We start from the raw sequence: 25,015 nt of genomic DNA on the forward strand, positions 1-25,015 counted from the left end.
TGCTCCTTATAGGACACATCACTGCACTCTATACTCCTCTGTAAACTGGTCATCTCTGTATACCCGTCGCAAGACCCACTGGTTGATGCTTATTTATAAATCTCTCTTAGGCCTCACTCCCCCTGAGATATCTACTGCAGCCCTCATCCTCCACACACAACACCTGTTCACTCCCCCCTATCTGAGATATCTACTGCAGCCCTCATCCTCCACATTCAACACCCGTTCTGCCAGTCACATTCTGTTAAAGGTCCCCAAAGCACACACATCCCTGGGTCGCTCCTCTCTGCAGCTAGCTGCGTCTGGAACGAGCTGCAACAAACACACAAACTGGACAGTTTTATCTCCATCTTTTCATTCAGACTCCATCATGGACACTCATACTGACAGTTGTGGCTGCTTTGTGTGATGTATTGTTGTCTCTACCTTCTTGCCTTTGTGCTGTTGTCTGTGACCAATAATGTTTGTACCATGTTTTGTCCTGCTACCATGTTGTTGTCATGTTGTGTTGCTACCATGTTGTGCTGCTACCATGGTGTTGTCATGTTGTGTTGCTACCATGTTGTTGTCATGTTGTGCTGCTACCATGTCGTTGTCATGTTGTGCTGCTGCCATGTCGTTGTCATGTTGTGCTGCTGCCATGTCGTTGTCATGTTGTGACGTTGTCATGTTGTGTTGCTGCCATGACGTTGTCATGTTGTGTTGCTACCATGTCGTTGTCATGTTGTGTTGCTACCATGTCGTTGTAATGTTGTGTTGCTACCATGTTGTTGTAATGTTGTGTTGCTGCCATGTTGTTGTAATGTTGTGTTGCTGCCATGTTGTTGTCATGTTGTGTTGCTGCCATGTTGTTGTCATGTTGTGTTGCTGCCATGTTGTTGTCATGTTGTGTTGCTGCCATGTTGTTGTCATGTTGTGTTGCTGCCATGTTGTTGTCATGTTGTGTTGCTACCATGTTGTTGTCATGTTGTGTTGCTGCCATGTTGTTGTAATGCTGTGTTGCTACCATGTTGTTGTCATGCTGTGTTGCTACCATGCTGTGTTGTCATGTGTTGCTACCATGTTGTTGTCATGTTGTGTTGCTACCATGTTGTCATGTTGTGTTGCTGCCATGTTGTTGTAATGTTGTGTTGCTACCATGTTGTTGTCATGTTGTGTTGCTACCATGTTGTTGTCATGTTGTGTTGCTACCATGTTGTTGTCATGTTGTGTTGCTGCCATGTTGTTGTCATGTTGTGTTGCTGCCATGTTGTTGTAATGTTGTGTTGCTACCATGTTGTTGTCATGTTGTGTTGCTACCATGCTGTGTTATGTGTTGCTACCATGTTGTTGTCATGTTGTGTTGCTGCCATGTTGTTGTAATGTTGTGTTGCTACTATGTTGTTGTCATGTTGTGTATCTACCATGTTGTTGTCATGTTGTGTTGCTACCATGCTGTGTTGTCATGTGTTGCTGCCTTGCTATGTTGTTGTCTTAGGTCTCTCTTTATGTCGTGTTGTGTTGCTACCATGTTGTTGTCATGTTGTGTTGCTACCATGTTGTTGTCATGTTGTGTTGCTGCCATGTTGTTGTAATGTTGTGTTGCTACCATGTTGTTGTCATGTTGTGTATCTACCATGTTGTTGTCATGTTGTGTTGCTACCATGCTGTGTTGTCATGTGTTGCTGCCTTGCTATGTTGTTGTCTTAGGTCTCTCTTTATGTCGTGTTGTGTTGTCTCTTGTCGGGATGTGTGTTTTGTCCTCAATTTTAAATGCCAGCCCCCGTCCCCGCAGGAGGCCTTTTGCCTATTGGCAAAATCATTGTACATAAGAATTTGTTCTTAACTGACTTGCCTAGTTAAATAAAGGTTAAATAAAAATAAATAAAACTGTCAATGGCCATAGGGATTGACACACCAGCACAAACAGATCAGAGACCAGGCTATTCTCTGTGCATCTCTCTCTCTCCAGCTGAACTCTCACCCCTCAAACAGATCAGAGACCAGGCTATTCTCTGTGCATCTCTCTCTCTCCAGCTGAACTCTCACCCCTCAAACAGATCAGAGACCAGGCTATTCTCTGTGCATCTCTCTCTCTCCAGCTGAACTCTCACCCCTCAAACAGATCAGAGACCAGGCTATTCTCTGTGCATCTCTCTCTCTCCAGCTGAACTCTCACCCCTCAAACAGATCAGAGACCAGGCTATTCTCTGTGCATCTCTCTCTCTCTCCAGCTGAACTCTCACCTCTCAAACTTGGCGAGTACGTCAGCCACGATGACTCTGCTCTCCACAGCCCGGTCCGTAGTGTTGTTGTGTTCAAACAGGGAAAACATGTTTCTACTGTCCTCCATGGCCAGGCCTCGGATCAACTTCTCCACCACCTGGGGACAGGCAGGACAGAGGGACATTAACACAGGCTGGAGAAAATGGATGTACCAATGCAGGATTGCCCCATAGAGGGATATAGATCATCGTATGTAGAGGGATATAGAGCATCGTATGTAGAGGACATCCCATTGAGGGATATAGAGCATCGTATGTAGAGGGATATAGATCATCGTATGTAGAGGGATATAGAGCATCGTATGTAGAGGACACCCCATTGAGGGATATAGAGCATCGTATGTAGAGGGATATAGATCATCGTATGTAGAGGGATATAGAGCATCGTATGTAGAGGACACCCCATTGAGGGATATAGAGCATCGTATGTAGAGGACACCCCATAGAGGGACATAGAGCATCGTATGTTACAGGCTATGGTTTTTCTATTTCGAGGTTGGACATAACTCTGGGTCTTCTTTTCCTGTGGCGGTCCTCATGAGAGACAGTTAACTCTAATGAACGTTTCCTCTACAGCAGAGGTAACTCTGGGTCTTCTTTTCCTGTGGCGGTCCTCATGAGAGCCAGGTAACTCTAATGAACGTATCCTCTGCAGCAGAGGTAACTCTGGGTCTTCTTTTCCTGTGGCGGTCCTCATGAGAGACAGTTAACTCTAATGAACGTATCCTCTACAGCAGAGGTAACTCTGGGTCTTCTTTTCCTGTGGCGGTCCTCATGAGAGCCAGTTTCATCATAGCGCTTGATGGTTTTTGTAACTATACTAGAATAATTTTTCAAAGTTCTTGAATTCTGCTCTGAATTGACTGTCATTTATCTTTGCTTATTAAATAGATAGCCCTATTTGTTAAAAGACCAAGTCAGCTCACATTTTCAACGGTTCTTGCCATAATATGGACTTGGTCTTTTATCTTCTGTATATCAAACCTACCTTGTCACAACTGATTGGCACAAACACATTAAGTAAAGAAATTCCACTAATTAACTTTTAACAAGGCACACCTGTTAATTGGAATGCATTCCAGGTGACTATCTCATGAAGCTGGTTGAGAGAATGCCAAGCGTTTGCAAAGCTGTCATCACGGCAAAGGGTGGCGTCTTTGAAGAATCTAACACTTTTTTGATTACTACTTGATTCCATGAGTGTTGTTTTGTCTTCACTATTATTCTACAATATACATAGAAAATAGTCAAAATGAAGAAAAACCCTTGAATAAGTAGGTGTGTCCTATCTTTTGGCTAGTCCTGTGTATGTTGTCTTAAGGTGGAAGGTGTTACAGGCTTTGTTCTTTCCATTTATTCTTTGAGGTTGAACGTTAGCACGTTAGCATGTGGGGCGCACCGATTGGTGTCACCACATTAGTCAGTATGTGTTTCACCTGTGCTGGTTTGTTATCTCGTTAGTGGGAAGGTGTTTCACCTGTGCTGGCCCAGGTGTTATTTAAGAGAAGGCCCACTGCTCCAGTTGTCTTGATAGATGTGGAGGGTTAACTTTAGTTGGCTCTCACTATTTTGGTTTCTAGACAATCTGATTTCCCTGATTGGTTTTGCTCCACTTTTAGGCTTACTTCCTGTCTTTAAGTTTGGTGTGGGTTTTAATTGAATTTGCCTGTTCTTGGGCAAATGTAGTGGACACTCATGTTGAGTGTCTTTTAGGTCCCAGTTGTTGTTGCTAGTCAACTTCCAGTGGACACCCCCCATGAGTGTCTTTCAGAACCCCTCCTAACACCCCACCTGTTTGGTTTTGGTTGTTTAATTACAGTTTTTTTTTTAGTTCCCTTGTCTGTCTGACTATTTTTGGTTTTCTTGCTGGGGACCATTACCTCTCCAGCGGTGGTGTGTGAGTTGATGGAGATCTTGCAGGATCCTCCTCCGTGGCAGTAGACCGTAGTAGTCATTTCCTGCCTGGTCAGTAAGGCTACGATCTCCTCCTGAGACGGAACATACTCCCTGACCTTGGTCCTCTTCAGAGACTCACCTATGAAATGGGCAAACATGTCCACCTCTGTTCCAGGAAACTGCTCCTTCACCCTGGAGAAGAACAGACAGAGAGAGTCACTGAGGTGTAGAGGAGGAGCAAATCAACGTTACTGATGTCATACTGTCCAGTTTACTCATCCATACAAATCAATCACAGAACATATGTCTGTTTGTATTAGAAGCTATAGGGACACTTTCTGCTTGTGGCTCAAAGCTGTCATTTAATTAAAGGGACCATGTGCAAATAAAAACCAATTTCAGACAATGAAATAGGTTTCCACCAGAGTTAGGTAAACGCAGCTAATTTTCATCCACACTCCCTTACTAAATACACAGCAGTATAACAAATGCAGGACTGATCCACACTTTGACCTCCATGGAGCAGGATTTAAAGTCCCTAGTGCTTTAATTAAAGGTAGAGAGGAGAGAATTCCATTTCCTGAGGTGGACAACACTGACTGTTTGTTCGTTGAGGAATGACAGTGTCCTCTAGCTTGTGGAGGTCCGGCTAACTCCTCTGTTTTGTTCAGAGCTTAATATGACAAAATCTTTCAGAGGTGGGGCTGCAACATTATTGATGATCTGAGAAAAAGGAAGTTGTCCAAATGTAACAGATTGTACTTGGTGAGAATATCCCAGTGACAGTAATGATGTGACTTCCTGTCCAGGATCTTAAGTACTTGTTTACACAGAGATCGAAGGGGTTCAACTGACGTTTAATTGGCTGCCGATACAATAGGACAGGTGTCAGAAAATCATTGTATGAGAATCCATCTTGGCTGCCTCTGTCGAGAGAGTTCCTGATGTCATGAACATGTGTACGAAGACTATTCTGTATATATTTGATGTGTTTTTACAGTTCAAAGTAGGGTCTAGGATAACACCCAGATATTGAAGTACATAGCTACCATTTTCCCCCCACATTGAGGCTGTAGTGGTTGAACCTTTCAGCCACTTTCGATAATGATAGCGTTAGTTTGCTTGCCACTTCATCAGCATTTCTTCCATGTGTATAAATAACTATCATCCACGGCCTGGTAGAGACTAAATAACAAAGGGCCCAGGATTGACCCCTGTGGTACACCCATAGTGTGGTCCCTTGGTGATGGTAGGTCACATTGCATCCAGGCAGCCGGATACGATTTTACAAGACTCAATCCATTTTAAAACACTTGATGAGATGTTGAAGTTGGACAGCTTGGAGAAGAGGACATTGTGGTTAACAGTGTCAAAGGATTTTCTGAGGAGAACTGCACCTACAACACCTCCTTTGTCCAGCTTGGCCTTGTTCACCTCTAGGAGACAGTAACATACGGTCTCTGTTGAGTGGTTCACCCTGAACCCAAACTGGCCTTGTTCATCTCTAGGAGATAATAACATGGACTACTGTACAACTGTATATTATATTATGTTGCAGGAATAATTGTACAAAAAAATATAAAAATAAGGATTGGAGCATGACTTATGTACTGACGGAGGCATGAAGGAATAGTGTACTTGGGAGCATAACTTGGAACTGGAGGTTAATAAAGTACCCTTTAAGGTGGAACTGGAGATTAATAAAGTACCCTTTAAGGTGGAACTGGAGGTAAATAAAGTACCCTTTAAGGTGGAACTGGAGGTTAATAAAGTACCCTTTAAGGTGGAACTGGAGGTTAATAAAGTACCCTTTAAGGTGGAACTGGAGGTAAATAAAGTACCCTTTAAGGTGGAACTGGAGGTAAATAAAGTACCCTTTAAGGTGGAACTGGAGGTAAATAAAGTACCCTTTAAGGTGGAACTGGAGGTTAATAAAGTACCCTTTAAGGTGGAACTGGAGATTAATAAAGTACCCTTTAAGGTGGAACTGGAGATTAATAAAGTACCCTTTAAGGTGGAACTGGAGATTAATAAAGTACCCTTTAAGGTGGAACTGGAGATTAATAAAGTACCCTTTAAGGTGGAACTGGAGATTAATAAAGTACCCTTTAAGGTGGAACTGGAGATTAATAAAGTACCCTTTAAGGTGGAACTGGAGGTAAATAAAGTACCCTTTAAGGTGGAACTGGAGATTAATAAAGTACCCTTTAAGGTGGAACTGGAGATTAATAAAGTACCCTTTAAGGTGGAACTGGAGATTAATAAAGTACCCTTTAAGGTGGAACTGGAGATTAATAAAGTACCCTTTAAGGTGGAACTGGAGATTAATAAAGTACCCTTTAAGGTGGAACTGGAGATTAATAAAGTACCCTTTAAGGTGGACCTGGAGGTAAATAAAGTACCTTTTAAGGTGGAACTTGAGGTAGCGCAGGATGCCCCGGCTGGGCAGGAAGGTACAGCTCATACAGGTGAGGAGGTGCCAGTGGGCGCGATTGGCCGAGCTGTCGGGCTGAGGCACGTGATTGGTCTGCTTGATGAGCTGACAGTAGACCTCGTCTCTGAGCAGGCGTAGGTCGTGGCAGGTCTGGAGGATGCCCTGGATGATCGGCACGGGGTCAGACACAGACTCCATCTCCTGCAGAGAGTTGAAGATCTTCACTGCCTCGTCCTGCAGGCTGGCATAGCCCTTCTCCTTATGGACTGGGGGGGGAGGACAGAGAGAGGGGAAACTTCATTAACAAAAAGCATGGCGAGAGAAAGCCACAGGGCTTCATACATTTCATTTCTGTCAACCAGAATGAATGGTGAAACTGTATGGTTGTAGTAGAAGTCCGTGGAGGGTGAAAGAGGTTGTAGAAGTCCGTGGAGGGTTAAAGAGGTTGTAGAAGTCCGTGGAGGGTTAAAGAGGTTGTAGAAGTCCGTGGAGGGTTAAAGAGGTTGTAGAAGTCCGTGGAGGGTTAAAGAGGTTGTAGAAGTCCGTGGAGGGTAAAAGAGGTTGTAGAAGTCCGTGGAGGGTTAAAGAGGTTGTAGAAGTCCGTGGAGGGTTAAAGAGGTTGTAGAAGTCTGTGGAGGGTTAAAGAGGTTGTAGAAGTATGTGGAGGTTTAAAGAGGTTGTAGAAGTCCGTGGAGGGTTAAAGAGGTTAAAGCAGTAATAACTCACGGTGGATGTTGACCTCCCCATAAGGCAGAGGAAGCAGGGGGGAGTGGAGGGGGTGCTGGGTATATCTGAGGATAGGGTTCCTCCAGTACGTCTGCTCCACAGCTTCCACGTTCAGACTGCTCTCCTGGGGGGGATACACAGGGGTCGGGGGTTAGGAGTCAGAGGTCGTAATTCATTATACTTAGGAGGGTGCTTACAGTGTATTCGGATAGTATTCAGACCCCATGACTTTTTCCACATTTTGTCAGGTTACAGACTTATTCTAAAATGGATTATATTGGGTTTTTTGCTCATCAATCTACCCACGATACCCCATAATGACATCACAATACCCCATAATGACATCACAATACCCCGTAATGACAAAGCAAAAAAATGTTTTATTAAAAATAAAAATGGAATTATTCAGACCATTTACGCAGTACTTTGTTGAAGCACCGTTGGCAGCGATTACAGCCTCGAGTCTTCTTGGGTATGATGTTACAAACTTGGTACACCTGTATTTTGGGGAGTTTCTCCCATTCTTCTCTGCAGATCCTCTCAATCTCTGTCAGGTTGTATGGGGAGTGTCGCTGCACAGCTATTTTCTGGTCTCTCCAGAGATGTTTGATCGGGTTCAAGTCTGGGCCACTCAAGTACATTCAGAAACGTGTCCTGATACCACTCCTGCGTTGTCTTGGCTGTGTGCTTAGGTTTGTTGTCCTGTTGGAAGGTGAACCTTTGCCCCAGTCTGAGAATCTGAGCGTTCTGGAGCAGGTTTTCATCAAGGATCTCTGTACTTTGCTCTGTTCATCCTTCCCATGATCCCGACTAGTCTCCTAGTCCCTGCAGCTGAAAAACATCCCCACAGCATGATGCTGCCACCACCATGCTTCACCGTAGGGATGGTGCCAGGTTTCCTCCAGACATGACGCTTGGCATTCAGACCAAAGAGTTCAATCTTGGTTTCATCAGACCAGATCATCTTGTTTCTCATGGTCTCAGAGTCCTTCAGGTGCCTTTTGGCAAACTCCAAGTGGGCTGTCATGTGCCTTTTACTGAGGAGTGGCTTCTGTCTGGCCACTCGACCATAAAGGCCTGATTGGTGGAGTGCTGCAGAGATGGTTGTCCTTCTGGAAGGTTCTCCCATCTCCACAGAGGAACTATAGAGCTCAATACAGGCAAAGGGTCTGAATACTCATGTAAATAAGGTATTGCTGTTTTTTTTTATTTTTAATACATTTGCAAACATTTCTAAAAACCTGTCTTCAGTGTCATTATGGGGTATTGTGTGTCGATTGATATATTTTTTTAAATGTATTAATTCATTTTAGAATAAGGCTGTAACATAACATAAAATGTGGAAAAAGTCAAGGGGTCTGAATACTTTCTGAATGCCCTGTATAATTGTGCTGTTAAACACTTGTACACGTGTGTAATGAAAATGTGCATTTTGAATATCCCGACATCGAGTGGGCTTAGTTTAGTACCCTGGAGAAATGTGGGTTAAGTGCCTTATTTAAAGGCAGAGCAACAGGTTTCCACGCTCTAACCGCGAGGCCGCCCAACTCCCGCGGAGTTGACAAAGACATCATAAACAGATCTGGGACCAGACTAGCATCTCATGGCTTGTCACGAGACAATATTCAAGTCAACAGTATGACAATAAAAAAATAAAAAAATTTAAAAAATGAAACAGTTTCATGGTACTGTTGGAGCAGGGCAGGACCAATCACAGGACAGAAGAAGTAGACTGAATGAACAGAAGAAACGCCTGGAACACACACAGTGTGAAGGGCCCAGTTTAGTACCTCACTTCACTACAGTGTGACTGTATTGGCCCAGTTTAGTACCTAACTACACTACAGTGTGACTGTACTGGCCCAGTTTAGTACCTCACTTCACTACAGTGTGACTGTACTGGCCCAGTTTAGTACATCACTTCACTACAGTGTGACTGTACTGGCCCAGTTTAGTACCTCACTTCACTACAGTGTGACTGTATTGGCCCAGTTTAGTACCTAACTACACTACAGTGTGACTGTACTGGCCCAGTTTAGTACCTCACTTCACTACAGTGTGACTGTACTGGCCCAGTTTAGTACATCACTTCACTACAGTGTGACTGTACTGGCCCAGTTTAGTACCTCACTACACTACAGTGTGACTGTACAGGCCCAGTTTAGTACCTCACTTCACTACAGTGTGACTGTACAGGCCCAGTTTAGTACCTCACCTCACTACAGTGTGACTGTACTGGCCCAGTTTAGTACATCACTTCACTACAGTGTGACTGTACTGGCCAAGTTTAGTACCTCACTTCACTACAGTGTGACTGTACTGGCCCAGTTTAGTACCTCACTACACTACAGTGTGACTGTACAGGCCCAGTTTAGTACCTCACTTCACTACAGTGTGACTGTACAGGCCCAGTTTAGTACCTCACCTCACGACAGTGTGACTGTACAGGCCCAGTTTAGTACTTCACTTCACTACAGTGTGACTGTACAGGCCCAGTGTAGTACCTCACTTCACTACAGTGTGACTGTACTGGCCCAGTGTAGTACCTCACTTCACTACAGTGTGACTGTACTGGCCCAGTTTAGTACCTCACTTCACTACAGTGTGACTGTACTGGCCCAGTTTAGTACCTCACTTCACTACAGTGTGACCTTACTGGCCCAGTTTAGTACCTCACTTCACTACAGTGTGACTGTACTGGCCCAGTTTAGTACCTCACTACAGTGTGACTGTACAGGCCCAGTTTAGTACCTCACTACAGTGGGACTGTACTGGCCCAGTTTAGTACCTCACTTCACTATAGTGTGACTGTACAGGCCCAGTTTAGTACCTCACTACACTACAGTGTGACTGTACAGGCCCAGTTTAGTACCTCACTACAGTGTGACTGTACTGGCCCAGTTTAGTACCTCACTTCACTACAGTGTGACTGTACTGGCCCAGTTTAGTACCTCACTTCACTACAGTGTGACCTTACTGGCCCAGTTTAGTACCTCACTTCACTACAGTGTGACTGTACTGGCCCAGTTTAGTACCTCACTACAGTGTGACTGTACAGGCACAGTTTAGTACCTCACTACAGTGGGACTGTACTGGCCCAGTTTAGTACCTCACTTCACTATAGTGTGACTGTACAGGCCCAGTTTAGTACCTCACTACACTACAGTGTGACTGTACAGGCCCAGTTTAGTACCTCACTACAGTGTGACTGTACTGGCCCAGTTTAGTACCTCACTACAGTGTGACTGAAAGACATCTAAACCCATTTTTGCTTTGGGGTGTTGTGCTTTTTTTTCAATTCTAGAACAAGGCTGTACATGCCCAGTTTAGTACTTCACTACAGTGTGACTGTACTGGCCCAGTTTAGTACCTCACTTCACTACAATGTGACTGTAGAGGCCCAGTTTAGCACCTCACTTCACTACAATGTGACTGTATTGGCCCAGTTTAGTACCTAACTACACTACAGTGTGACTGTACTGGCCCAGTTTAGTACCTCACTTCACTACAGTGTGACTGTACTGGCCCAGTTTAGTACATCACTTCACTACAGTGTGACTGTACTGGCCCAGTTTAGTACCTCACTTCACTACAGTGTGACTGTATTGGCCCAGTTTAGTACCTAACTACACTACAGTGTGACTGTACTGGCCCAGTTTAGTACCTCACTTCACTACAGTGTGACTGTACTGGCCCAGTTTAGTACATCACTTCACTACAGTGTGACTGTACTGGCCCAGTTTAGTACCTCACTACACTACAGTGTGACTGTACAGGCCCAGTTTAGTACCTCACTTCACTACAGTGTGACTGTACAGGCCCAGTTTAGTACCTCACCTCACTACAGTGTGACTGTACTGGCCCAGTTTAGTACATCACTTCACTACAGTGTGACTGTACTGGCCAAGTTTAGTACCTCACTTCACTACAGTGTGACTGTACTGGCCCAGTTTAGTACCTCACTACACTACAGTGTGACTGTACAGGCCCAGTTTAGTACCTCACTTCACTACAGTGTGACTGTACAGGCCCAGTTTAGTACCTCACCTCACGACAGTGTGACTGTACAGGCCCAGTTTAGTACTTCACTTCACTACAGTGTGACTGTACAGGCCCAGTGTAGTACCTCACTTCACTACAGTGTGACTGTACTGGCCCAGTGTAGTACCTCACTTCACTACAGTGTGACTGTACTGGCCCAGTTTAGTACCTCACTTCACTACAGTGTGACTGTACTGGCCCAGTTTAGTACCTCACTTCACTACAGTGTGACCTTACTGGCCCAGTTTAGTACCTCACTTCACTACAGTGTGACTGTACTGGCCCAGTTTAGTACCTCACTACAGTGTGACTGTACAGGCCCAGTTTAGTACCTCACTACAGTGGGACTGTACTGGCCCAGTTTAGTACCTCACTTCACTATAGTGTGACTGTACAGGCCCAGTTTAGTACCTCACTACACTACAGTGTGACTGTACAGGCCCAGTTTAGTACCTCACTACAGTGTGACTGTACTGGCCCAGTTTAGTACCTCACTTCACTACAGTGTGACTGTACTGGCCCAGTTTAGTACCTCACTTCACTACAGTGTGACCTTACTGGCCCAGTTTAGTACCTCACTTCACTACAGTGTGACTGTACTGGCCCAGTTTAGTACCTCACTACAGTGTGACTGTACAGGCCCAGTTTAGTACCTCACTACAGTGGGACTGTACTGGCCCAGTTTAGTACCTCACTTCACTATAGTGTGACTGTACAGGCCCAGTTTAGTACCTCACTACACTACAGTGTGACTGTACAGGCCCAGTTTAGTACCTCACTACAGTGTGACTGTACTGGCCCAGTTTAGTACCTCACTACAGTGTGACTGAAAGACATCTAAACCCATTTTTGCTTTGGGGTGTTGTGCTTTTTTTTCAATTCTAGAACAAGGCTGTACATGCCCAGTTTAGTACTTCACTACAGTGTGACTGTACTGGCCCAGTTTAGTACCTCACTTCACTACAATGTGACTGTAGAGGCCCAGTTTAGCACCTCACTTCACTACAATGTGACTGTACAGGCCCAGTTTAGTACCTCACTTCACTACAATGTGACTGTACTGGCCCAGTTTAGTACCTCACTACAGTGTGACTGTACAGGCCCAGTTAAGTACCTCACTACAGTGTGACTGTACAGGCCCAGTTTAGTACCTCACTACAGTGTGACTGTACTGGCCCAGTTTAGTACCTCACTTCACTACAATGTGACTGTACAGGCCCAGTTTAGTACTTCACTTCACTACAGTGTGACTGTACAGGCCCAGTGTAGTACCTCACTTCACTACAGTGTGACTGTACTGGCCCAGTTTAGTACCTCACTTCACTACAGTGTGACCTTACTGGCCCAGTTTAGTACCTCACTACACTACAGTGTGACTGTACAGGCCCAGTTTAGTACCTCACTTCACTACAGTGCGACTGTACAGGCCCAGTTTAGTACCTCACTACACTACAGTGTGACTGTACAGGCCCAGTTTAGAACCTCACTACAGTGTGACTGTACAGGCACAGTTTAGTACCTCACCTCACGACAGTGTGACTGTACAGGCCCAGTTTAGTACCTCACTTCACTACAGTGTGACTGTACTGGCCCACTTTAGTACCTCACTTCACTACAGTGTGACTGTACTGGCCCAGTTTAGTACCTCACTTCACTACAGTGTGACTGTACAGGCCCAGTTTAGTACCTCACTTCACTACAGTGTGACTGTACTGGCCCAGTTTAGTACCTCACTACAGTGTGACTGTACTGGCCCAGTTTAGTACCTCACTTCACTACAGTGTGACTGTACAGGCCCAGTTTAGTACCGCACTACACTACAGTGTGACTGTACAGGCCCAGTTTAGTACCTCACTACACTACAGTGTGACTGTACAGGCCCAGTTTAGTACTTCACTACAGTGTGACTGTACTGGCCCAGTTTAGTACCTCACTTCACTACAATGTGACTGTAGAGGCCCAGTTTAGTACCTCACTTCACTACAATGTGACTGTACAGGCCCAGTTTAGTACCTCACTTCACTACAATGCGACTGTACTAGCCCAGTTTAGTACCTCACTACAGTGTGACTGTACTGGCCCAGTTTAGTACCTCACCACAGTGTGACTGTACAGGCCCAGTTAAGTACCTCACTACAGTGTGACTGTACAGGCCCAGTTTAGTACCTCACTACAGTGTGACTGTACTGGCCCAGTGTAGTACCTCACTTCACTACAGTGTGACTGTACTGGCCCAGTTTAGTACCTCACTTCACTACAGTGTGACTGTACTGGCCCAGTTTAGTACCTCACTTCACTACAGTGTGACCTTACTGGCCCAGTTTAGTACCTCACTTCACTACAGTGTGACTGTACTGGCCCAGTTTAGTACCTCACTACAGTGTGACTGTACTGGCCCAGTTTAGTACCTCACTACAGTGGGACTGTACTGGCCCAGTTTAGTACCTCACTTCACTATAGTGTGACTGTACAGGCCCAGTTTAGTACCTCACTACACTACAGTGTGACTGTACAGGCCCAGTTTAGTACCTCACTACAGTGTGACTGTACTGGCCCAGTTTAGTACCTCACTACAGTGTGACTGAAAGACATCTAAACCCATTTTTGCTTTGGGGTGTTGTGCTTTTTTTTCAATTCTAGAACAAGGCTGTACATGCCCAGTTTAGTACTTCACTACAGTGTGACTGTACTGGCCCAGTTTAGTACCTCACTTCACTACAATGTGACTGTAGAGGCCCAGTTTAGCACCTCACTTCACTACAATGTGACTGTACAGGCCCAGTTTAGTACCTCACTTCACTACAATGTGACTGTACTGGCCCAGTTTAGTACCTCACTACAGTGTTACTGTACAGGCCCAGTTAAGTACCTCACTACAGTGTGACTGTACAGGCCCAGTTTAGTACCTCACTACAGTGTGACTGTACTGGCCCAGTTTAGTACCTCACTTCACTACAATGTGACTGTACAGGCCCAGTTTAGTACCTCACTTCACTACAGTGTGACTGTACAGGCCCAGTGTAGTACCTCACTTCACTACAGTGTGACTGTACTGGCCCAGTGTAGTACCTCACTTCACTACAGTGTGACTGTACTGGCCCAGTTTAGTACCTCTCTTCACTACAGTGTGACCTTACTGGCCCAGTTTAGTACCTCACTACACTACAGTGTGACTGTACAGGCCCAGTTTAGTACCTCACTACACTACAGTGTGACTGTACAGGCCCAGTTTAGAACCTCACTACAGTGTGACTGTACAGGCACAGTTTAGTACCTCACCTCACGACAGTGTGACTGTACAGGCCCAGTTTAGTACCTCACTTCACTACAGTGTGACTGTACTGGCCCACTTTAGTACCTCACTTCACTACAGTGTGACTGTACTGGCCCAGTTTAGTACCTCACTTCACTACAGTGTGACTGTACAGGCCCAGTTTAGTACCTCACCTCACTACAGTGTGACTGTACAGGCCCAGTTTAGTACCTCACTTCACTACAGTGTGACTGTACAGGCCCAGAGTAGTACCTCACTTCACTACAGTGTGACTGTACTGACCAAGTGTAGTACCTCACTTCACTACAGTGTGACTGTACAGGCCCAGTGTAGTACCTCACTTCACTACAGTGTGACTGTACTGACCAAGTGTAGTACCTCACTTCACTACAGTGTGACTGTACTGGCCCAGTTTAGTACCTCACTACAGTGTGACTGTACTGGCCCAGTTTAGTACCTCACTACAGTGTGACTGTACTGGCCCAGTTTAGTACCTCACTTCACTACAGTGTGACTGTACAGGCCCAGTTTAGTACCTCACTACAGTGTGACTGTACAGGCCCAGTTTAGTACTTCACTACAGTGTGACTGTACTGGCCCAGTTTAGTACCTCACTTCACTACAATGTGACTGTAGAGGCCCAGTTTAGTACCTCACTTCACTACAATGTGACTGTACAGGCCCAGTTTAGTACCTCACTTCACTACAATGTGACTGTACTAGCCCAGTTTAGTACCTCACTACAGTGTGACTGTACTGGCCCAGTTTAGTACCTCACCACAGTGTGACTGTACAGGCCCAGTTAAGTACCTCACTACAGTGTGACTGTACAGGCCCAGTTTAGTACCTCACTACAGTGTGACTGTACTGGCCCAGTTTAGTACCTCACTTCACTACAATGTGACTGTACAGGCCCAGTTTAGTACCTCACTTCACTACAATGTGACTGTACTGGCCCAGTTTAGTACCTCACTACAGTGTGACTGTACTGGCCCAGTTTAGTACCTCACCACAGTGTGACTGTACAGGCCCAGGACAAATGTAACTAGACTGGTCTCAGGTCTGGACAAATGTAACTAGACTGATCTCAGGTCTGGACAAATGTAACTAGACTGGTCTCAGGTCTGTTTGTGCCATCTTGCCAAACACGCATCAATGACATAGAAGTTGGCAAGACAACACAAACAGATCTGGAACCAGGCTAAAATGCAAATTCATCTGACATAAAATGACCATGTCAGTATGAAGGCTGGTGATTGGTTGACTGGCAGTATGCAGGCTGGTGATTGGCTGTACCTTGATGTCCCTGATGAGTTGCTGTGTGGGTGTCTCTATGGGAACCTTGCTGTCGACAGCCCCCTGTATGGCCGACGCCCAGCGCATAGCCTCGTTCAGTAGTTTGGTGTAGAGGTGGTACGAGTGTTTACGGCCGTGGACGATAATGCTCCAGTAACCTGGTGGGGAGGTATAGAATAGTCAGAGTGATTCAAGGAGCATTGACATAGTGCGATAGCACGTCAATCTCAGGTGTGATTACGACAGAGTATTGTATGGTCGACAGACACACATTAATCTTTACCATGACTGACTGAAATGCATTAGCCTGGTCCCAGATGTCTTTTCTGCTGTCTTGCCAACTCTTATGGTCTTTGTCGCTAATAGGAACTGTCAAGACGGCACAAACAGACCTGGGACCAGGCTAGAAATGCAACGCGCAGCACAGGCCACTACTCTCCCAGTCTGCATCCCAAATGGCACCCTATTCCCTATACAGGACACTTGTTTTGAGCAGAGCCCTATGGCACTATGAAAGGGAAAAGGGTGCCACATTCTCAGTCTCTACCTACCGGTGTCCTTGAAGACCTTCTCGTCGGGCTGGACCACAGAGCAGAGACTGTTGAGGACCAGGGTCCCCAGCTTGGACACACTGCGCTCTGAAGACTTGTAGTAGTCCAGAGAGGTAGAGGTCAATACAAACCATCTCTTTTTCAGCTTCAGACTAGTGCTCTTAGCCCTTATCTCCTTGTGAAGCCAACCTGGGAAGAGAGAGAGAAGGACACTAAGGTATTGTCCAGTACTGAGAACAGACAAAATATTTAAAAAATATTAAATATATATATCAAAATGTAAAAAATATCAGTTGTTAAATGTTCATGATGGTTCCAAAATATGTACAGTACCAGTCCAAAGTTTGTTTTGACTATTTTCTACATTGTAGAATAAAAGTGAAGATATCAAAACTATGAAATAACACATATGGAATCATGTAGTTACCAAAAAAGTGTTAAACAAATCAAAATATATTTTAGATTTGAGATTCTTCAAAGTAGACACCCTTTGCCTTGACAGCTTTGCACACTCTTGGCATTCTCTCAACCAGCTTCATGACCTGGAATGCTTTTCCAGCAGTCTTGAAGGAGTTCCCACATGTGCTAAGCCCTTGTTGGCTGCTTTCTTTTTAGTCTGCGGTCCAACTCATCCCAAACGGGTTGCACTCCATCTCTCTCCTTCTTGGTCAAATAGCCCTTACACAGACTTTAGGTGTGTTTTGGGTCATTGTTCTGTTGAAAAACAAACGAGTCCCACGAAGCACAAACCAGATGGGATGGTGTATCACTGCAGAATGCTGTGGTAGCCATGCTGGTTAAGTGTGCCTTGAATTCTAAATAAATCACAGACATTGTCACCAGCAAAGCACCCCCACACCTCTTCCTCCATGCTTCACTGTGGGAACCACACTTGCGGTGATCATCCGTTCAGCAACTCTGGGTCTTACAAAGACACTCATCAGACCAAAGGACAGATTTCCACCGGTCTAATGTCCATTGCTCGTGTTTCTTGGCCCAAGCAAGTCTGTTCTTCTTATTGGTGTCCTTTAGTAGTGGTTTCTTTGCAGCAATTCGACCATGAAGGCCTGATTCACACAGTCTCCTCAGCTGTTACTTGAACTCTGAAGCATTTATTTGGGCTGCAATCCGAGGTAAATTTAATTGCTGTTTTCTGAGGCTGGTAACTAATGAATTTATCCTCTGCAGCAGAGGTAACTCTGGGTCTTCATTTCCTGTGGCGGTCCTCATGAGAGCCAGTTTCATCATAGCGCTTGATGGTTTTTGCGACTGCACTTGAAGAACCTTTCACAGTTCTTGTATACCACCCCTACCTTGAAACAACACAACTGATTGGCTCAAACGCATAATTATTATTATTTTTTTAATCCACAAATGAACTTTGATGTACAGGTACTGTACATCACTAACCTCTGACGAAGAACTCCTGCCCGTCTATCCTGGCGTCTCCTTTAGGTTTCTGCAGCAGGCCGATCCAGTGGTGCATCTCTTCAGGCATCTCAGTGTTGCAGTGGATCACACGGTTAGCAGTGATGATGACAAACGAGTTGGGTCTGTCAGGGTTGTCTGAGGCGCACACAGAGTCGATCAGTCCAACATCCACAGTTCCCTGTGGTGAAATTTGAAGTTCAGAACATTGTCATGTAGTCAGTCAACGTGAACACTGCTGTAACTCGTAGAGATCGATTGATTGAAAGATGTGATGGAGGAGGTTAGTACTGACCACAGCGTTCTTGGGGTCGGCCTGCTCATGGTTCATCTCCATCAGCTGGTCTGGACTGGCACTGTGGACACGACTCAGCACGTTGAACCAGCCACTGGAGAGAGAGAGGATTCCACAGAGCAATACACTGGTGAACCACTAGGGGTAAAACAACACTGGTGAACCACTAGGGGTAAAACAATATCTATACAACACTGGTGGACCACTAGGGGTAAAACAATATCTATACAACACTGGTGAACCACTAGGGGTAAAACAATATCTATACAACACTGGTGGACCACTAGGGGTAATACAACACTGGTGGACCACTAGGGGTAATACAACACTGGTGGACCACTAGGGGTAATACAACACTGGTGGACCACTAGGGGTAATACAACACTGGTGGACCACTAGGGGTAATACAACACTAGGGGTAATACAACACTGGTGGACCACTAGGGGTAATACAACACTGGTGGACCACTAGGGGTAATACAACACTGGTGGACCACTAGGGGTAATACAACACTGGTGGACCACTAGGGGTAATACAACACTGGTGGACCACTAGGGGTAATACAACACTAGGGGTAATACAACACTGGTGGACCACTAGGGGTATTACAACACTGGTGGACCACTAGGGGTAATACAACACTGGTGGACCACTAGGGGTAATACAACACTGGTGGACCACTAGGGGTAATACAACACTAGGGGTAATACAACACTGGTGGACCACTAGGGGTAATACAACACTGGTGGACCACTAGGGGTAATACAACACTGGTGGACCACTAGGGGTAATACAACACTGGTAGACCACTAGGGGTAATACAACACTAGGGGTAATACAACACTGGTGGACCACTAGGGGTAATACAACACTGGTGGACCACTAGGGGTAATACAACACTGGTGGACCACTAGGGGTAATACAACACTGGTGGACCACTAGGAGTAATACAACACTGGTGGACCACTAGGGGTAATACAACACTGGTGGACCACTAGGGGTAATACAACACTGGTGGACCACTAGGGGTAATACAACACTGGTGGACCACTAGGGGTATTACAACACTGGTGGACCACTAGGGGTAATACAACACTGGTGGACCACTAGGGGTAATACAACACCGGTGGACCACTAGGGGTAATACAACACTGGTGAACCACTAGGGGTAATACAACACTGGTGAACCACTAGGGGTATTACAACACTGGTGGACCACTAGGGGTAATACAACACTGGTGGACCACTAGGGGTAATACAACACTGGTGGACCACTAGGGGTAATACAACACTAGGGGTAATTCAACATCTATACAACACTGGTGAACCACTAGGGGTAATACAACACTGGTGGACCACTAGGGGTAATACAACACTGGTGGACCACTAGGGGTAAAACAATATCTATACAACACTGGTGGACCACTAGGGGTAAAACAATATCTATACAACACTGGTGAACCACTAGGGGTAAAACAATATCTATACAACACTGGTGGACCACTAGGGGTAAAACAATATCTATACAACACTGGTGGACCACTAGGGGTAAAACAATATCTATACAACACTGGTGAACCACTAGGGGTAAAACAATATCTATACAACACTGGTGAACCACTAGGGGTAAAACAATATCTATACAACACTGGTGGACCACTAGGGGTAATACAACACTGGTGGACCACTAGGGGTAATACAACACTGGTGGACCACTAGGGGTAATACAACACTGGTGGAACACTAGGGGTAATACAACACTGGTGGAACACTAGGGGTAATAGAACACTGGTGGACCACTAGGGGTAATACAACACTGGTGGACCACTAGGGGTAATACAACACTGGTGGACCACTAGGGGTAATACAACACTGGTGGACCACTAGGGGTAATACAACACTGGTGGACCACAAGGGGTATTACAACACTGGTGGACCACTAGGGGTAATACAACACTGGTGGACCACTAGGGGTAATACAACACTGGTGGACCACTAGGGGTAATACAACACTGGTGGACCACTAGGGGTAATACAACACTGGTGGACCACTAGGGGTAATACAACACTGGTGGACCACTAGGGGTAATACAACACTGGTGGACCACTAGGGGTAATACAACACTGGTGGACCACTAGGGGTAATACAACACTGGTGGACCACTAGGGGTAATACAACACTGGTGGACCACTAGGGGTAATACAACACTAGGGGTAATACAACACTGGTGGACCACTAGGGGTAATACAACACTGGTGGACCACTAGGGGTAATACAACACTGGTGGACCACTAGGGGTAATACAACACTGGTGGACCACTAGGGGTAATACAACACTAGGGGTAATACAACACTGGTGGACCACTAGGGGTAATACAACACTGGTGGACCACTAGGGGTAATACAACACTGGTGGACCACTAGGGGTAATACAACACTGGTGGACCACTAGGGGTAATACAACACTGGTGGACCACTAGGGGTAATACAACACTGGTGGACCACTAGGGGTAATACAACACTGGTGGACCACTAGGGGTAATACAACACTGGTGGACCACTAGGGGTAATACAACACTGGTGGACCACTAGGGGTATTACAACACTGGTGGACCACTAGGGGTAATACAACACTGGTGGACCACTAGGGGTATTACAACACTGGTGGACCACTAGGGGTAATACAACACTAGGGGTAATACAACATCTATACAACACTGGTGAACCACTAGGGGTAATACAACACTGGTGGACCACTAGGGGTAATACAACACTGGTGGACCACTAGGGGTAATACAACACTGGTGGACCACTAGGGGTAATACAACACTGGTGGACCACTAGGGGTAATACAACACTGGTGGAACACTAGGAGTACTACAACATCTATACAACACTGGTGGACCACTAGGGGTAATACAACATCTATACAACACTGGTGGACCACTAGGGGTAATACAACACTGGTGGACCACTAGGGGTAATACAACACTGGTGGACCACTAGGGGTAGACCCATCTAGTCAGCTGTTACTAACAGACCCATCTACCAGTTACCCATCTAACTGTAACTCTACCAGTTACAGTTACATCTACCAGTTTTTATCAGACTACTGTCTGATTCGAGAGTTCCATGGTGGTGAGGGCTAGGCTCTGGGCAGAAGAGGGCTAGGCTCTGGGCAGAAGAGGGCTAGGCTCTGGGCAGAAGAGGGCTAGGCTCTGGGCAGAAGAGGGCTAGGCTCTGGGCAGAAGAGGGCTAGGCTCTGGACAGAAGAGGGCTAGACTCTGGACAGAAGAGGGCTAGACTCTGGACAGAAGAGGGCTAGACTCTGGACAGAAGAGGGCTAGACTCTGAACAGAAGAGGGCTAGACTCTGGACAGAAGAGGGCTAGACTCTGGACAGAAGAGGGCTAGACTCTGGACAGAAGAGGGCTAGACTCTGGGCAGAAGAGGGCTAGACTCTGGGCAGAAGAGGGCTAGGCTCTGGGCAGAAGAGGGCTAGGCTCTGGGCAGAAGAGGGCTAGACTCTGGACAGAAGAGGGCTAGACTCTGGACAGAAGAGGGCTAGGCTCTGGGCAGAAGAGGGCTAGACTCTGGACAGAAGAGGGCTAGACTCTGGACAGAAGAGGGCTAAACTCTGGACAGAAGAGGGCTAGACTCTGGACAGAAGAGGGCTAGAGTCTGAACATACCTGGCATCTTCAGGAGTCTCTGCATAAATGTGGTACGTTCTCTCTTCAGTCACGATGTTCAAAGCATTCTCTTTGGTATGGTTATCCACTATGTCCCTGTAGACAGCAGGACAGGACACCACTGTGATTATTATTATTTGACCCTGCTGGTCATTTAGGAACATTTGAACATCTTGGCCATGTTCTGTTATAATCTCTACCCGGCACAGCCAGAAAAGGACTGGCCACCCCTCAGAGCCTGGTTCCTCTCTAGGTTTCTTCCTAGGTTTTGGCCTTTCTAGGGAGTTTTTCCTAGCCACCGTGCTTCTACACCTGCATTGCTTGCTGTTTGGGGTTTTAGGCTGGGTTTCTGTACAGCACTTTGTGACATCAGCTGATGTAAGAAGGGCTTTATAAATACATTTGATTAGTAATGTACCAGTCTAGTAATGTATTAATCTAGTAATGTATTAATCTAGTAATGTACCAGTCTAGTAATGTATTAATCTAGTAATGTATTAATCTAGTAATGTACCAGTCTAATAATGTATTAATCTAGTAATGTACCAGTCTAGTAATGTACCAGTCTAGTAATGTATTAATCTAGTAATGTATTAATCTAGTAATGTATTAATCTAGTAATGTATTAATCTAGTAATGTACCAGTCTAGTAATGTATTAATCTAGTAATATATTAATCTAATAATGTATTAATCTAGTAATGTATTAATCTAGTAATGTAACAGTCTAGTGATGTATTAATCTAGTAATGTATTAATCTAGTAATGTATTAATCTAGTAATGTATTAATCTAGTAATGTATTAATCTAGTAATGTACCAGTCTAGTGATGTATTAATCTAGTAATGTATTAATCTAGTAATATATTAATCTAATAATGTATTAATCTAGTAATGTATTAATCTAGTAATGTACCAGTCTAATAATGTATTAATCTAGTAATGTACCAGTCTAGTAATGTACCAGTCTAGTAATGTATTAATCTAGTAATGTATTAATCTAGTAATGTATTAATCTAGTAATGTATTAATCTAGTAATGTACCAGTCTAGTACTGTATTAATCTAGTAATGTATTAATCTAGTAATGTATTAATCTAGTAATGTACTAATCTAGTAATGTATTAATCTAGTAATGTACTAATCTAGTAATGTATTAATCTAGTAATGTACTAATCTAGTAATGTATTAATCTAGTAATGTATTAATCTAGTAGTGTACCAGTCTAGTAATGTATTAATCTAGTAATGTATTAATCTAGTAATGTACTAATCTAGTAATGTATTAATCTAGTAATGTATTAATCTAGTAATGTACCAGTCTAGTAATGTACCAGTCTAGTAATGTATTAATCTAGTAATGTATTAATCTAGTAATGTATTAATCTAGTAATGTACTAATCTAGTAATGTATTAATCTAGTAATGTACTAATCTAGTAATGTATTAATCTAGTAATGTATTAATCTAGTAATGTACCAGTCTAGTAATGTATTAATCTAGTAATGTATTAATCTAGTAATGTATTAATCTAGTAATGTACTAATCTAGTAATGTACCAGTCTAGTAATGTATTAATCTAGTAATGTATTAATCTAGTAATGTACCAGTCTAGTAATGTACCAGTCTAGTAATGTACCAGTCTAGTAATGTACCAGTCTAGTAATGTACCAGTCTAGTAATGTAGTAATCTAGTAATGTACCAGTCTAGTAATGTACCAGTCTAGTAATGTATTAATCTAGTAATGCATTCATCTAGTAATGCATTCATCTAGTAATGTACTAATCTAGTAATGTACTAGTCTAGTAATGTATTAATCTAGTAATGTTTTAATCTAGTAATGTACTAATCTAGTAATGTATTAATCTAGTAATGTATTAATCTAGTAATGTACCAGTCTAGTAATGTATTAATCTAGTAATGTATTAATCTAGTAATGTATTAATCTAGTAATGTACTAATCTAGTAATGTACCAGTCTAGTAATGTATTAATCTAGTAATGTACTAATCTAGTAATGTATTAATCTAGTAATGTACCAGTCTAGTGATGTATTAATCTAGTAATGTATTAATCTAGGAATGTATTAATCTAGTAATGTATTAATATGGTAATGTACCAGTATAGTAATGTACCAGTCTAGTAATGTACCAGTCTAGTAATGTATTCATCTAATAATGTATTAATCTAGTAATGCACCAGTCTAGTAATGTACCAGTCTAGTAATGTACCAGTCTAGTAATGTACCAGTCTAGTAATGTACCAGTCTAGTAATGTATTAATCTAGTAATGTATTAATCTAGTAATATACCAATCTAGTAATGTACCAGTCTAGTAATGTACCAGTCTAGTAATGTATTAATCTAGTAATGTATTAATCTAGTAATGCATTAATCTAGTAATGTACCAATCTAGTAATGTACCAGTCCAGTGATGTACCAGTCTAGTAATGTACCAGTCTAGTAATGTACCAGTCTAGTAATGTACCAGTCTAGTAATGTACCAGTCTAGTAATGTACCAGTCTAGTAATGTACCAGTCTAGTAATGTATTAATCTAGTAATGCATTCATCTAGTAATGTACCAGTCTAGTTATGTATTCATCTAATAATGTATTAATCTAGTAATGTACCAGTCTAGTAATGTACCAGTCTAGTAATGTACCAGTCTATTAATGTACCAGTCTAGTAATGTACCAGTCTAGTAATGTATTAATCTAGTAATGTATTAATCTAGTAATGCATTAATCTAGTAATGTACCAATCTAGTAATGTACCAATCTAGTAATGTACCAGTCTAGTGATGTACCAGTCTAGTAATGTACCAGTCTAGTAATTTATGAATCTAGTAATGTATTAATCTAGTAATGTACCAATCTAGTGATGTACCAATCTAGTAATGTACCAGTCTAGTAATGTATTAATCTAGTAATGTATTAATCTAGTAATGCATTAATCTAGTAATGTACCAATCTAGTAATGTACCAGTCTAGTAATGTACCAGTCTAGTAATGTACCAGTCTAGTAATGTATTAATCTAGTAATGTATTAATCTAGTAATGTATTAATCTAGTAATGTACCAGTCTAGTAATGTATTAATCTAGTAATGTATTAATCTAGTAAT

General features: G+C 43.8%; 1 protein-coding gene across 2 annotated transcripts in view; it reads right to left on the reverse strand.

Moving 5' to 3' along the window:
• LOC139381006 (myosin X, like 3) overlaps window positions 1-25,015 on the reverse strand; it is a 144,749-nt gene that overhangs the window by 17,285 nt on the left and 102,449 nt on the right. For both annotated transcript variants that reach the window (XM_071124232.1, XM_071124233.1), the window contains exons 24-32: window positions 21,898-21,993; window positions 18,206-18,299; window positions 17,893-18,091; window positions 16,483-16,671; window positions 15,932-16,089; window positions 7,321-7,444; window positions 6,563-6,860; window positions 4,145-4,352; window positions 2,226-2,362 (exon numbers count right to left, since the gene is read on the reverse strand). In XM_071124232.1, the coding sequence (XP_070980333.1) occupies window positions 2,226-2,362; window positions 4,145-4,352; window positions 6,563-6,860; window positions 7,321-7,444; window positions 15,932-16,089; window positions 16,483-16,671; window positions 17,893-18,091; window positions 18,206-18,299; window positions 21,898-21,993 (1,503 nt within the window). The remainder of the gene's footprint in view (window positions 1-2,225; window positions 2,363-4,144; window positions 4,353-6,562; window positions 6,861-7,320; window positions 7,445-15,931; window positions 16,090-16,482; window positions 16,672-17,892; window positions 18,092-18,205; window positions 18,300-21,897; window positions 21,994-25,015) is intronic.

Source organism: Oncorhynchus clarkii, chromosome 22 (genome assembly GCF_045791955.1).
Source record: "Oncorhynchus clarkii lewisi isolate Uvic-CL-2024 chromosome 22, UVic_Ocla_1.0, whole genome shotgun sequence".
Classification (NCBI taxonomy): domain Eukaryota; kingdom Metazoa; phylum Chordata; class Actinopteri; order Salmoniformes; family Salmonidae; genus Oncorhynchus; species Oncorhynchus clarkii.